We start from the raw sequence: 14,356 nt of genomic DNA on the forward strand, positions 1-14,356 counted from the left end.
GGTCTGAACTGTTTTAGGTTAAAAAAAAAAAGCCCCCCATATCAGATATACGAGGTCTGTCGGAAAGTGTCCAGCGGTTGTCAATATAAGGAAAATGGTTTGCCCGACATCGACGTAACCTGGCGGCCAAGGACAGTGGACGAGGATGCGCATGCGTGAACAATGACTTCACCGTACTAGCCAGCGGGGTGCTAGATGCCGTTGAGTGAGCATGCCGTTGTGTGGGCACTGTATTCAAAATGACTAAGCATTTTGAATACAAGAAGAGCGATGAATCTGCATTAAATTTTAAGCATGAACATTCCTCCGCGGAAACTATCTGGATGATTCAGAAGGCTTTCGGGGACGATGCAATGAGTGCAGAGCAAATAAAAGCGTGGCACAAATGCTTCGAAGACGGTTGAGAATCTGTTGAAAATGATCCATGTTCTGGAAGGCCTGCAACAAACACAAAACCTGAGAATGGTGAACATGTACGGCTTAAAAGACTATGTGTGAAGGAGAATTGTGTGAGGTCCCAAGGTGCCTACTTTGAAGGGGACTAAGGTGTCATTGTCCTGTGTACGCTTCTTGTATCTTCTTCAATAAATGTCTGTTTTTCACATTACATGGCTGGAGACTTTCCGGACAGACCTTGTATTAATGGCAGCCGTAAACAAAATGTTAAGGCGAAATATACATTAACGGTATACTTATGAACACTGCAAAACACATTATACGTAACCTCAAACACTGAGACGAGGATGGCAGACATGTTTAAATGCTAATAAATTAAGTGCTGCCTCCAACACAAGACTGAGACTGGGGACAATTTGGGGCTTCATGGCAAAGAGGGCTCAAATGGATTATAAAGACCTACCTTGGGCACAACAGTGTGGTATCCTGTGCTACTCTTGCCCTCAGCCTTAAGCTGACAGACTTTGTACCATTGTTTAGTAAACAATATTGTTTCTACTATGAATAGGGTATTTGTGGTTTCTCATCAGATATGCATCCTGATGTGAAATTCAAGGAAATATGCAAATCATGGAAAAGATTCTTTTTTGGCTACTTATGACAAAACGAACAATAAACCTAATACTAGTTTTCTAAAAAGTACTATCTAATGGATGGCTTCAGTTAAAATAACCAGGATTTGGCTGGGTGCAGTGGCTCATGCCTGTAATCCTAGCACTCTGGCAGGCCCAGCCGGGAGGATTGCTTGAGTTCAAGAGTTCCAGACCAGCCTGATCAAAAGTGAGACCCTGCTAAAAATAGAAAAATTAGCTGGGTGTGGTAGCACATGCCTGTAGTCCCAGCTACTCAGGAGGCTGAAGCAGGAGGATCACTTGAGACCAGGAGTTTGAGGTTGCTGTGAGCTATGATGCCACCACTGCACTCTACCCAGGGGGAGAGAACAAGACTCTGCCCTCCTCCCCCCCAAAACCAAAAAAAAACCCTAGGATTACATTTTTTCAAATGATCTTATTCATCTTAAAAATTCAATGTTATATATAAATGTTATATATGTATATCTATATATACATATATACATATTGTTTCAGGAGAAAACATCAGCATTTCAGCTTGATATTTTAAATAATGTCAATTATGCATATTTATTTATAATAGTAAAACTTCCCATAAGGGAAACATGTTACAGTTACCTATAAACATTAATTTTTCACTATTTACAATTTGAATAATTATGGAATGTTTGTATATTGCAAACCAAGTGAGTTATAGAAAAGTCACATAAACAATATAAATCTGATGCCCAATCCTTTACAAATATGAAATTACTTTCACTGGGTTTCCAAACTGTCAAGTATAAATAGGATGAGGTCAGTAATACTCGAGATGAGGCACTTTAACAATTACCCGAAAAGGTTAAGTGTACAAAAGTGTAAAATAAAAAAAAAAAAATCCTTGATATTAATCTTATCCTTAATTTCAGACATGATTAATCTGAGATGGTCTATATAAGGAGTGTTATAAACTTTTATTTTTCGCCCTTCTGCCTCCACTTGATCCAAGGCAACACAACTGTGAAATACATAAGATAAAGACACCACCACAGACCAGTTAATGTGCTCACATACAAATAAACTAAACATTATCTAATGACATTTGGGTTTCAGAAAGTGACAATTTCAACACTAAAACTTCTGCATAATTTTTTCACAGACATGTATAAATACATTGGTCTCTCAAAGACAAATGGTATCTCTACTATATTCCTAGACAAGAAGGCCCTCAAATGGGTTAACTGAATCACAAGTTTACAGTCTTAAGTGCTCTTTTAAAATACTGAATTTTAAAAATACTCAGAATTAAAATCTACCAATACTTTCTAGATTATATTTTTAAGATCAAAAAAAGTAAGAAAGATGTTTTCTTTTACCGGCCTTTTGTGAAAGACCTTTTAAACATACACATTTGGCCAACTCATTTTCAACTTTAAATCATGTTCTCCATATATTTACATGTTTTGGTAGTTCAGATAATAAATACTTGATTAAAGACAATAATTCCTATTGTTTTATGAACTTATTATGCTGTATTCTTCCCAGCTATCTGATTTCCACATTCTTCTATTAGTAAAGAAAATGGCTGACTTAAATTTTAAAGTTCATCCAGTAGAGATTAAAATCTTGAGGAAAAAAATCTATGAACCCATTAAGTTTTAGGTAGGAGTAGTTAAATCTCATTATATCTGTTTATTTCTGGTAGTTTATAATTTGATTTCTATAGCTCAGATATTCAAATGTCCTTTGATAAACATACGAGTCAGTACTCATTTAAACATCGTTAGCTGTTCCAAGTCCATTAATCAAAATCACTTGCTGTGTGTGTGCACGCATGCATTCCGTAACTCCCTAAAATAGTTTTGCACTTCAAAAAGAGAAACTGGCTTTCAATCATTATGTTACCAGTCACTTAAGTCTCTTCTAAAATCAGTAGCTGGCCAATTTTCAAATAAATGTTAAGAAAAAATTCTTATTTAGAATGACAAAAATTAAGCTTGGCAAAAGTAATGACTTTTATTTACAATTCCATGTATCAAGATTACAATAGAAACACTAGTGATACCATCTGAACAAAAGCAATGATTTATTGGTAATGGCAATGAATGAAACATTGACAGTCTCTGGCGAGAATCAAGCAATTATCCAGGAGCTGTAGATCTGATTGCAATACAGTCTTCCAGTGTCTTTTGTACCTTAGTGGCTTTCTCCTTTTTTGCCAACTACCTAGAAAAACAAAAATAACTTTATATGTACATCTTATTGATTTAAAAATATAGGTTATTTTTAAAAATTCTAATATGGTAATCAGTTTAAAAACCTAGTATTAATTTTTATCCTTGAAACTTTTTTGGCATGCAGTGTATTTTCATTGTTGAAGCAAACTGTGACTCCCAGTTCCTGTCCCCTCTCAGACACAAGAAATTAAAAATAAAACACATGCAGGCTATTTTTGGGTTTCCATATTGTTTTAAGAAAAAGAAATGCAATTTTTCAAAACCAGGTTGACAGTTTAAAGAAGTTAATAAGAAAGATGAATCTATATGAGTAAAACATATTCGGCATACGATTTTTAGGCAATTAGAAATCAAATGTCGATCACAAAATAATCTGGAATTAGAAGGGTATGCTAAACATATGTCTTCATGCCCAAAATAGCAGGCTTCTAGACTTTTTCCTCAATATGTAGACATGCAGTGAAAACAGTAAAAATGACTAATTTTTCCTGGTTTCTTTTTTTAATAAAAACTCTGGTTGCTATAAACATACTATAAAAAAGGTAAAGAATAAATCTTATTTCTGTCAATAATTAGAAAATCCTCTTTTGGAGGGTTTTTTAAATGTCCTGGTTGCTATATATGTGGCAGCATACAAACGTAAAGAATAAACTGTTTTCCATCAACAATTCTAGAAAACAAATTCTCTATGGGAGGGTTCTAAAACTATGTTCTAATTGAGTAATTTACTTCATACCTGAAGTTTATCATTAGATAATATATTCTCATAGCAGAAATGCCTCTAAAGAAATCTACTTGCAAGATATTGAATATCTGTATAGAAAGATTTCTATATAAATTTATAAGTGTAATTTTCACATTTTAAATTGATTCTGTTCTAAATAGCACTATCTATACCAAGCAAAGGTTATAAATGTCATCAGTACATATCTGGTCTAAAATATAACATAGCTGGGTCAACGTCATTTAACGAGAAGATTTAAAAACTCTTTATGCTGAATTCCCCATCACACAATGCTAGAAACGCTTTTTTCCTCAGCCTAAGGAAAAACCACTTTATTACTTTAAAGGAACTTCCCTCTGGTTCAAAGAAACCATGTCAGAAAGCCCAAAAAGCCAGAGAGATGATAAAAAGATAGTTTCATAAAAGAGAACATGGATTAAAATAGGGAAATTCAGGTTTTAAGAGCCACTAGAAAGAAGGGGAGGGGGCACTATTTTTTTTTTAATCACAAATGGATTTAAGCTAATAAACACTGAGAGCATTACTGATCACTGTATTACTTGGGAAATGCAAAACACAAAGCTATTAGATTAAGCAAAAGAAAAAAACAATATTAAAAATTAAAATTTTAGCAGATGTGATACAGAAGACACAAATCTGCATACTGTTTCACAGGTTGATAACTCTCAACTTGCCAATGTGTATTTTCTGTAAAAAAGAAGAAATTCAACATTCCAATATGGATTCTCACCCCAAACATAAAACTCTTTTATTCATTCTGAAGTCTTTATATTACACCTCAGACAAACAAAAGTCTAGGTACATCAAAATTAGGTGTCCAAGATATTTATTCAGGAAAGAGTCCATGGATCGTCTATGTTAATATTTTAACCAAGCCTAACATTCAGTCCATAAGTCCTTTAACTGGCCTTGAGCTCACTTGGGTAGGTAGGAGCAGAGGACACGCCCACAATCAATCTTCAAAAAGACTTTGGGGCTAATGCTCCCATAGGAAAAGAAAACCCACACCCTTCAACTAAAACTAATCAATATATTATACTAGCACTAATTTACGAACTTGATGAAACTGTCATATTTAATTCCCAAAATGTTTCTATAGTTCCTAAAAAATAAAATTTAAACTTTAGAATGGATTAAAACATTATTCGACGACTAGTTAGATCTGAAAGCATTTATAACAATTTAAGTTTTACTGCAATATTACTTCTCAAAATGTAGTACAAAATTAAATATCAAACAGTGTAAAGTAAAAAAAAATAACAGAAGGTCTGATGAGCAACACGGTATGGTAATGAATTAAAGCACCTAGTTGCAAGCCCAAAACAAAAACCAAAACAAAACAAAAGGCCAATTGAGAAACATGACTAGGATGAGATTTGAAGAAAGAGATGGTTGAGGAAATCTAAGTAACAAGAAGGCTGATCCAGACGATAGAAGCTGTAGAAATCTTGCACCAGCAATGGCGAGAACATGGGAAGGGTGAGAGCAGACAGGTGCTAGATGAGCAGAGAAGCAAGGAGGGGAGTAGAGTGAGACAATGTCAATCTTTATATTACTTCATTTTAAAGTATCTTCTGTTTTTAGTTCATTTGAGTTGGATTAAAAAAGCTGAAAAATAAACAGACAGAAATGTTACAAAAATAGCTGATACGGTGAATGGCCAGTTTAGAAAAGTCTATTTTTATTATAGTGATAAAAATCTGCTCTGCTTTTCACATGCGCCTCATTCCCTAAGAAGCAGAAGCCCCAACAATCTTCTCATTTTTATATGCTTATATTTTAATACTTTTGTATTAAAATAAAGCAATCCACATAAAGAGGATGTTTTAGCAAAGAAAACATCTTCTTCCAATTAAGATGGCAAGCTTTTCATGCTGCAACACAAAGAATCCCTTTAAAACAACAAACAGCCAAATTATATATTAAAATCTGTGCATGATGCCTATAAGAGCCAAACAGACAAGTGGAAGGTGTATTCTAGCCTATCAAATCTTAAAAGTACAACTGTGTAAAGCTGTAATAGCATGCAAGGTGGTCTAAGATTTCTATCCACACCCAAAATTCAACAGCATTACCTTAGCTTCTGTCATCTTAGTGACATAAGGAGATGGTCAGTAACAGTCTGAAAACTAAAATTATCTAGAAACAACTCACACAACATAAAATGTAAACTGAGAATGCTAAACATTTAATCTACTTTATCATTTATTAAACCATTTTCTGGAGCTTTCTTCACTATACAAAGAGGTTATCAAATTTTTCTTCCCTGTGCCTATAAAATACATGCCAAATATTTTCTGAAATTTTAAATTCTATTTACTATGTATAATCGCTTTTAAATGTAGGCTGATCAAATGAGTTAAAGGGAAAGAAGCACCACATGTGACTTGTCCTTGAACGAAACCTGCACCTTCCCACTTTCATGTCCAAGTCCCCACTTTCCATTCTATCTAGGGTGCCCATCGCTGCCTTTTCCTTTGTTCAAATTCTACTCTCAAAACTTAGTTCAAGGCCCTCTTTCTCCACAAAGTATTCTCAGACTTTCCCAGTCACTGTTCGGTAGAAGGAATGTCACCAGGCTGGGAAAGTCTGAGAATATTTTACGGAGGAAAAGACCCTTGAACTAATTAAACTTTGATTAATTTTGATTAACTTTCCTAGAAGAATATAAACTTGCTATAGACAGGGAACGTAATTGTACATTAGTCCCTCCTTATGCACAGTTTCAGTTACCTGTGGTACAGTACTATAAGATATTCTGGGGTGGGAGGAAGGGAGGGGAAAGAAACATCATATTCACATAACTTTTATTACAGTATATTGTTAGAATTTTTCTATTTTATTGTGAGTTATTGTTGTTAATCTCTTACTGTGCCTAATTTATAAATTATACTCTGTTAGAGGCAAGTATGTACAGATGATCCTCAACTTACGATAGGGCTACATCTTGATAAACTCATCATCAGTTGAAAACACTTAAGTCAAAAATGCGTAACTGACTAGGAGCTGCAGCTTGCTGTCACTGCCCAGCATCATGAGAGAAGAATGGTTTCTACATTGGCTGCATATTGATTATGCAAAATTGTCAAGTAGAACTAACGGTAAGTTGGGGACCATGCAGAAAAAAACATAGTATACATAGGGTTTGGTACTGTACACTATTTCAGGCATCCACTGGGTGTCTAGGAACATATCCCCTGTGGATAAGGAGGCATTACTGTACCAGCACAGTACTATAGGGACAAAACCAGACCATCCCACACATCTATTATTTCCTTCAGTAAAAACCAAACTCATATGAAGGAAGAAGATAGCAGGAAAAAAAAAAAAAAACCAAACTCATTTGTAATTTTTAATAAGCAATTCTATCTACACAAGAACTAAACTGGCCACTTTCAGTTAAATATGAACCCTCTAATTTTTTTACTATCGAAGTTGATGATTGCATAATATAAAAACAATGAAATACTAGCTTACTTTTGAGGAATAACCCTACAAGACAATGAATGACTACCTAACAAATCTCATTCAGAAATATTCCAAGGAAATGTAACATAATATACATAAGAAAGTCACTCAACCAATTGAAATTTATCAAACACTAAAAGCAAAGAGATAAGAAGCCCAGAACACCAACAAGGGAGTCTATTATGGCATTCAAATTATTCTCTCAGGGAGTCTGGGAGGTCAAAGCTATTTTCATAACAATGATAAATTGTTATTTGCCTTTTTAACTCTCATTCTCTCACAAGTGTACAGGAGAGTTTTCCAGAGGTGTGACACCATAGCTGATTGAATGCAGAAACGAGAATGAGAGGACTGTTAGGCTAGACAGTAAAGAAATGCATAGAATTTTAAAACAATGTTCCTCTTCTTAAATTGTCTTTTCTTTTGGAAAAAATGCTTATTTCTCATTTTAAAATATTATTTATGTTAACATGTAATGGGTTCATTATTTGAAGATAAATATTTTTTAAATTTCCCAGTTTTGACTTTTTGTACAATAAGTATTAGATAAATAACATACCAAATAAACAAAAGTTCTTTTTGGTCCTCAACCATATTTTGTAGTATAAAGGGGTCCTGAGACCAAAAAGTTCGAGAACTGCTGCTCTATATTTAAATAAGGTAAAAAGAAGTTAAATGAATAAACAGCTGTTATAAAACAAACACAAATACTCTCAAGCAAGAAAAGGCTAACACCTTTGCTATCCTAAAGACAGCTTCAAAAAAGGTAGTTTGACAGTCAAAAAAGAATAAAGACTAGGACCCAGAAAGAGTGTGAAGAGGATGTTAAAAACAATGACATGAAGACAGACAATTAGATGTACAATTATTACTGCAAATTAGAAAAACTATAACTAAATGGGGCAGGCTGGTAAGAAAATGGACAAGAGAAAGGTAGTTACTTATAGAAAAATGGAAATCCAATAGCATAACCGAGGTGAGAAACAGGAAACTAGAGCCAAATTAATGGTATGAGGCAATAATAGGACTTACAGTAACAGATCTTACGAAAGACCTAAGCTAAGAACTACACAAGGAATAGTTCAAGCCAAGTCCAACGGCATCTAATTCAAGTAGGCAAAGCAGCAAAGCAAGCAGCCAAAATGTCTTTGTTGCTCACACATTTTCGCAGTAAAACATATTTTGTAACATAAAAATGTAGATGTTCAATCTCTGCTTCTTCTGACCTGTCATTATACATATGTGAAACATCTAGACATGACAGGTTCTAAGTACATAATTATTCCTACAGCTCCCAAAATTTAATTATGCTATGAGACAGGAAGACAGCAGTTGGAAAATGACCAGTTAAAATATCTATTGCCAAGGTATTCAGTTTTGTGAACACAGCATACAATTTTATAAGATCATCCATTGTTATGCAATTTAATGAATTTTTGTGTAATTAAATTAAAATCAGACCTGTAGATACCACTAAAAAGAATAAGAGTTTTCAAAATGTTCTACATCTCCAACTCCCCAAAGAGGGGTCTGCTGGGAGCCTCTCCCTCCAGTAACTGGCAGCCCTAGGGAAACTTTCTCTCTTACAATTACCTCAAGTCCTAGACTGCCTGCCAGATGCAATCATTGGAAACATATACATCTTCTGTGCTGCCGCACATTTGAACTGTATATATAGCAACTGGGGCTCAGTATGATAAAGCTCTAAGCGGCACATCTACAATATGTAGTTGTACATTTAACAGCCACCCTTGGGAACTGTTACCAATTAGAAGTTATTCCAGCAATGTATGAAAGGGATCAGTCCTCATTCCTAAAGGTCTCCTGTATCTTACAAATTCTTTATAAACCTTAGGGCAGTGTCCTTTAAAAAAATTATAGCCCCCCCAACAAAGATGTATAGAAATATGAGAAAACCTGCCTGTTCACTGTAAACTTATTGCTGAAATGTGCTTTCAGCACACAAACACGGTTTAGAAGGTTAACATGTCAATGTATTAAAACTTAGTCAATTCTTTTTAAATAAAATTATTCAAGTCACTTAAAATATGTTTTAATCAGAAACAATGATAAATAAAATCTTAGTATCAGAAGTTCTTAAAAATCTCACTACTCCTTCTAAATAATGATTTAACTTACTCCTACTTTTCCATTATTCCTAACCACTTTCTATAACCAAATTGTTATTTTTACTCTTATTGAGATGTCATTCATTAAAAGATACTGTATCAGTTAAGACTTACCATTTTTATTAGGCTCCTTTTAGTTAGAGATCTAAAAATGTGATTCGGAGAACTTACTGTTCTAGTTTAACCTTATAAAATTATATGACATGATAGGATTTTTGATCTTTATGGTTAAAAAGCATGACTATACTATTTAAATATGTAAAATTATTCCTTCAAAATTATACTTTTACTTTCTCCAAATGTCATTTAAACAAACTTACTCGTTTGAAGTCATTCATATTTGTTGCCTGGACTGGAGTACCAATAAAAGTAAAATATGAAATTCTTGTTGTTTCTTCTTCACCTTGATTGGACTGAACAAATATCTACCGAAAAAAATTTTTTTACATTTATTACCACAATCCTTCTTTTATAAACATGCTTTAATCAATTTCTTCAGATTATTAATAAAAATACCTTCCATTCATCTAAGGATTAATCTAAATTATATAACATTTAGAATAGTACTCCTATAAGACTTAATTCTACTGTTTGCCCTGCTATTCTCACCTTCTCCAGGGATGTCATGGCAAGATACCCATTTTTACAAGTTCATGATAATTTAGCCTGGTATGAAGGAGTCATAATTAAATTCTTTACAGAGAATGCTGAAAGAGTATGAGCTTCATGATTACAATGGGACAGACTGCTGTTGGAAATTTTATTAAAAATCATAGTTTTTCACTGAGGAAAATCTCTGCAGTTATATTCTTTCTGATATACATGCATCCATTCTATTTCCTAGAATATTAAGAGAAAAAATAGTATTGGAAATCAGCTCCTAAACTATATGCACTATGCTTTCCATATTTTTTAAGCTTGACTCTTTATATTTTCTATTTAGAAACTCCACTCAGCATGTTAAGAGGTAGAAGCTTTACTCATAGATCCTTTTTCAATATATTGGATTTTTAAAATTCGTTCCATTTCTAAAAATACAATATTCTAGATGTCGTCTACTTTAAAACATTGCCCCTCTTTCTCTCTCTCTCTCTGTCTCTCTCTCTCTCTAAGAGATGAGGTATTGCTATGTTGCCTAGACTGGCCTCAAACCCCTGGGCTCAAATACTCCCACTTAAGCCTTCTAAGTAGTTTAGGCCATAGGCACATGCCACTGTGACCAGCTAAAACACTGCCCTTCTTGATTTAAACAACATTACTTCTTTCATTCTGAGATGGTACTCACTGGTCAATTTTTGTTGTTTTCACAGGCAACCATAAATTTATTTCAAACTGAAATTATCAACAATTTAAAAAGTCTATAATAAATAGACTATTTAAAAACCAGCTCTCAGTTAATTTATTTGGAATGTATTTGTGTTTTGTTTTTTTTTTTTTGAGACAGAGTCTCCCGTCTTTCTCTGTTGCTCGGGCCAGAGTGCCGTGGCGTCAGCCTAGCTTACAGCAACCTCAAACTCCTGGGCTCAAGCAATCCTCCTGCCTCAGCCTCCCGAGTAGCTGGGACTATAGGTGTGCACCCCAACGCCCCACTAACTTTCTATTTTTAGTAGAGATGGGGTCCCGCTCTTGCTTAGGCTGGTCTCGAACTCCTGACCTCAAGTGATCCTCCTGCCTCGGCCTCCCAGAGTGCTAGGATTACAGGCATGAGCCACCACACCCAGCCTGTATTTGCTCTTTGAATGTAAGCACAACAGTTTATATTCATGGCTCTTAAAATTCATCTACTTGCTTTGATTAGACTCTGATTAAAACTGTCACTCTAATTCTAATTTTATAACCAAAAAGGTGAAAGGCATGCCTTCTGTGTCACTGACTAAACTTTTGATTAAGAAAGGACACAGGGCCAGGCGTGGTGGCTCACACCTGTAATCCTAACACTTTGGGAGGCCGAGGCGGGTGGATTGTTTGAGCTCAGGAGTTTGAGACCAGCCTGAGCAAGAGCGAGACCCCGTCTCTACTAAAAATAGAAAGAAATTAATCGGACAACTAAAAATATATAGAAAAAAATCAGCCGGGCATGGTGGCACGTGCCTGTAGTCCCAGCTACTCGGGAGGCTGAGGCAGTAGGATCACCTGAGCCCAGGAGTTTGAGGTTGCTGTGAGCTAGGATGACACCACGGCACTCTAGCCCAGGCAACACAGTGAGACTCTGTCTCAAAAAAAAAAAAAAAAAAGAAAGGACACAGTATTAATACATAAAGACTCGAGCCTATCACAAGATAAAGTATCTTTGGTGATTCCCAGTAACAGAGATTACATTAGGATCTCTAGGTTAAAAGGGCTTTTTTTCCAATAAGCAAATACCTTCCTTCCCATCAATGAGTAAAACATAAGGTATTATTAATTGGGTATATGTTATAAACATAAGTAAGGTCAGAAAAGTATTTGATAACCTGTGTTCTAAGTTTAATATAACCATTTTCTTCAATTTCATTTGGGTAGAATATTTCAAATACTTAAAACGCAACTTGATTATAATTCTTCATATTACTACGAAGTATATTCTGTAAAACTCCATTAAAAACCATCTAAAATGAACACATACTACAGCATTCTTCTAATTCACAAAAATATAATCATTTCATTAAAACAAATTATATCAGTTTGGCACCACTTGTTCTCACTGATGGTGTGCTGGTTCCTACTTTCTTATTCAAGGAACTTTGCTATTCTTTTCCAACTCTCCAGCTTCCTCCTCTGAACAACTGGGGGCAGGGGAAAGAAGTGTATGCTGGGTTTCAATATTAAAATACTCCAAAGCAACTAATAACTGCTAAAAAGCAGCTAACTTTTAGTGATATTTCATTTTTAAGAAACATTTAAAATATATCACTTAAAATCATCTTAGGCACTATTCAATATTCATATATATCTTAGGTCATTTTATAAAATGTAAAACTATCTATTTAAGAAGCCATTTTTAAGCTGAGCATGGTGGTATATGCCTGTAGTCCCAGTTATTCAGGAGGCTAAGTGGGGAGGATCGCTTGAGCCCAGAAGTCCAAGTCCAACTTGGGCAATATAGTGAGACCCCATCTCTAAAAAAATAAAATAAAATAAAAAGTCATTTTTACTGAGACCATAACTGCCACACTATTAAAAACTCTATATTCTAGAAAAGTAAACTGGATTTTACGAATGTATCATCACTCATCACCAGGTTTAAAGGATAAAACATATTTATCTTCAGTTTAACTATAAATGTTCTAGAATAAACTTAACAAAAGTTGCAATATATGTAAATAAAATAAACTAAAAAACCCACAAATATTTAAAAATAAACCTGTCCTTCCTCTCTAGGGTACACAGATAAATTAAAAAGAAGAAAATTTAAATTAGCCCATTATACATTTTTACTCATATCAAATTTAGTGGACAAATACCATTTTAAAGAAACATTTAGTTAGAATCACCTAAGATACTGAAAATAGCATTGTTACCCACAGACCTGTTAAATATATGTGAATGAAATACTACTTACAGTTACACTGTTAACATTCTGAAACTTAACATAACGAAGTGGAACAATGCCATCTTCTTTAATATCATCCTCTGTCAGTTCCAGAGCTTGAGTTGGTTCACTTCTTTCTGCCTCTTCAAAATCCATAGATCGGGGTAGGTTGATAAAAATTTTTACATATTTAGGACCCTGACCTATAAAATGGTAGAATAAAAGGAAATACTTAAAAACCTCAAACACACTATACTTTCTTCCCTGTATCATTACACTCACACTATACACACAGACACACACATAAGCACATACCTACACCTTGTAGACCTTCACCATTGGGACTTGTAAGAAAGTCTGAGAATTTTGGTAGCCAATCTTTTTGTTTTTTTCCCAATACACATTTACTGGTATCCTCTTGACCTTGTCAGAACTATACTAAATATTATGACTATGAGATTAAAACAAACACATACATATACACACATACACAGAGCCCCTGCTCTCACCTACAAAAGACATACTATGATAAATGTAATACCACTGGTGAGGAGGTATAAGGAAAGAGACAATGGAGTCTGTTAGTATATAACAGGTTAACAAAAAGTTTCATAAAAGAAATAGCATTTGAGCTTCGTCTTACAGTTGCCAATAGTTGGTACATTTTGTTATTTAGGAAGAAAGCTTATGAGTGACATTCTGCCAAAAGGGAGTTAATAATAAAAATTACCAAATTTCACCTTAAGGATTACATTAGGATGCATTCAGTGGTAAGACCACATGCACAGAAAGTCTTAATTCCCTTAACTTCAAGGCACAATTTAAAACCCATATTTTACTGTTGATTAAGGAATATTAGACTCATTTCCACAGCATTTGCTTATATACTTTGCATTTTCAGAATAAAAGTACAATTTTATTAATAAAAAATTATTAACATGAAAATTAAGAGTAACAAATGATAAGGAAATGCTATCTGATAAATAAGGGCTTGGCTGTACCTCCCCAACAATTAAAAAAAAACAGAACTCTTGTCCCCATTCCCTTACTCTCCTCCCATCAAAAAAAAAAAAAACATAGGAGAAACACAAAAAAAGGGAGAGTGGATAAGAAAAATTCTTCATTTTACAGAAGGAGAAATTCTAAGTCTGTACAATTATATTTATATGCATAGATATAAAGATGATGATACTATTAATAGAGCACAAATAGGAGGATCTGGAGCCTCAGTTTTATCATTTATTAATAGGAGGGGTTTG

The 14,356-nt window shown here is 34.2% G+C and overlaps 1 protein-coding gene across 2 annotated transcripts in view; it reads right to left on the reverse strand.

Moving 5' to 3' along the window:
* Window positions 1–2,998: 2,998 nt before the first annotated feature.
* The window catches only part of TXNL1 (thioredoxin-like 1), a 33,634-nt gene continuing 22,276 nt past the window's right edge, over window positions 2,999–14,356 (reverse strand). For both annotated transcript variants that reach the window (XM_012651789.1, XM_012651790.1), the window contains exons 6-8: window positions 13,128–13,300; window positions 9,907–10,011; window positions 2,999–3,233 (exon numbers count right to left, since the gene is read on the reverse strand). In XM_012651789.1, the coding sequence (XP_012507243.1) occupies window positions 3,204–3,233; window positions 9,907–10,011; window positions 13,128–13,300 (308 nt within the window). In that variant the 3' untranslated portion in view covers window positions 2,999–3,203. The remainder of the gene's footprint in view (window positions 3,234–9,906; window positions 10,012–13,127; window positions 13,301–14,356) is intronic.

The sequence above is a fragment of the Propithecus coquereli genome, unplaced genomic scaffold (genome assembly GCF_000956105.1).
Source record: "Propithecus coquereli isolate 6110/MARCELLA unplaced genomic scaffold, Pcoq_1.0 Scaffold37, whole genome shotgun sequence".
In the NCBI taxonomy this organism is placed as follows: domain Eukaryota; kingdom Metazoa; phylum Chordata; class Mammalia; order Primates; family Indriidae; genus Propithecus; species Propithecus coquereli.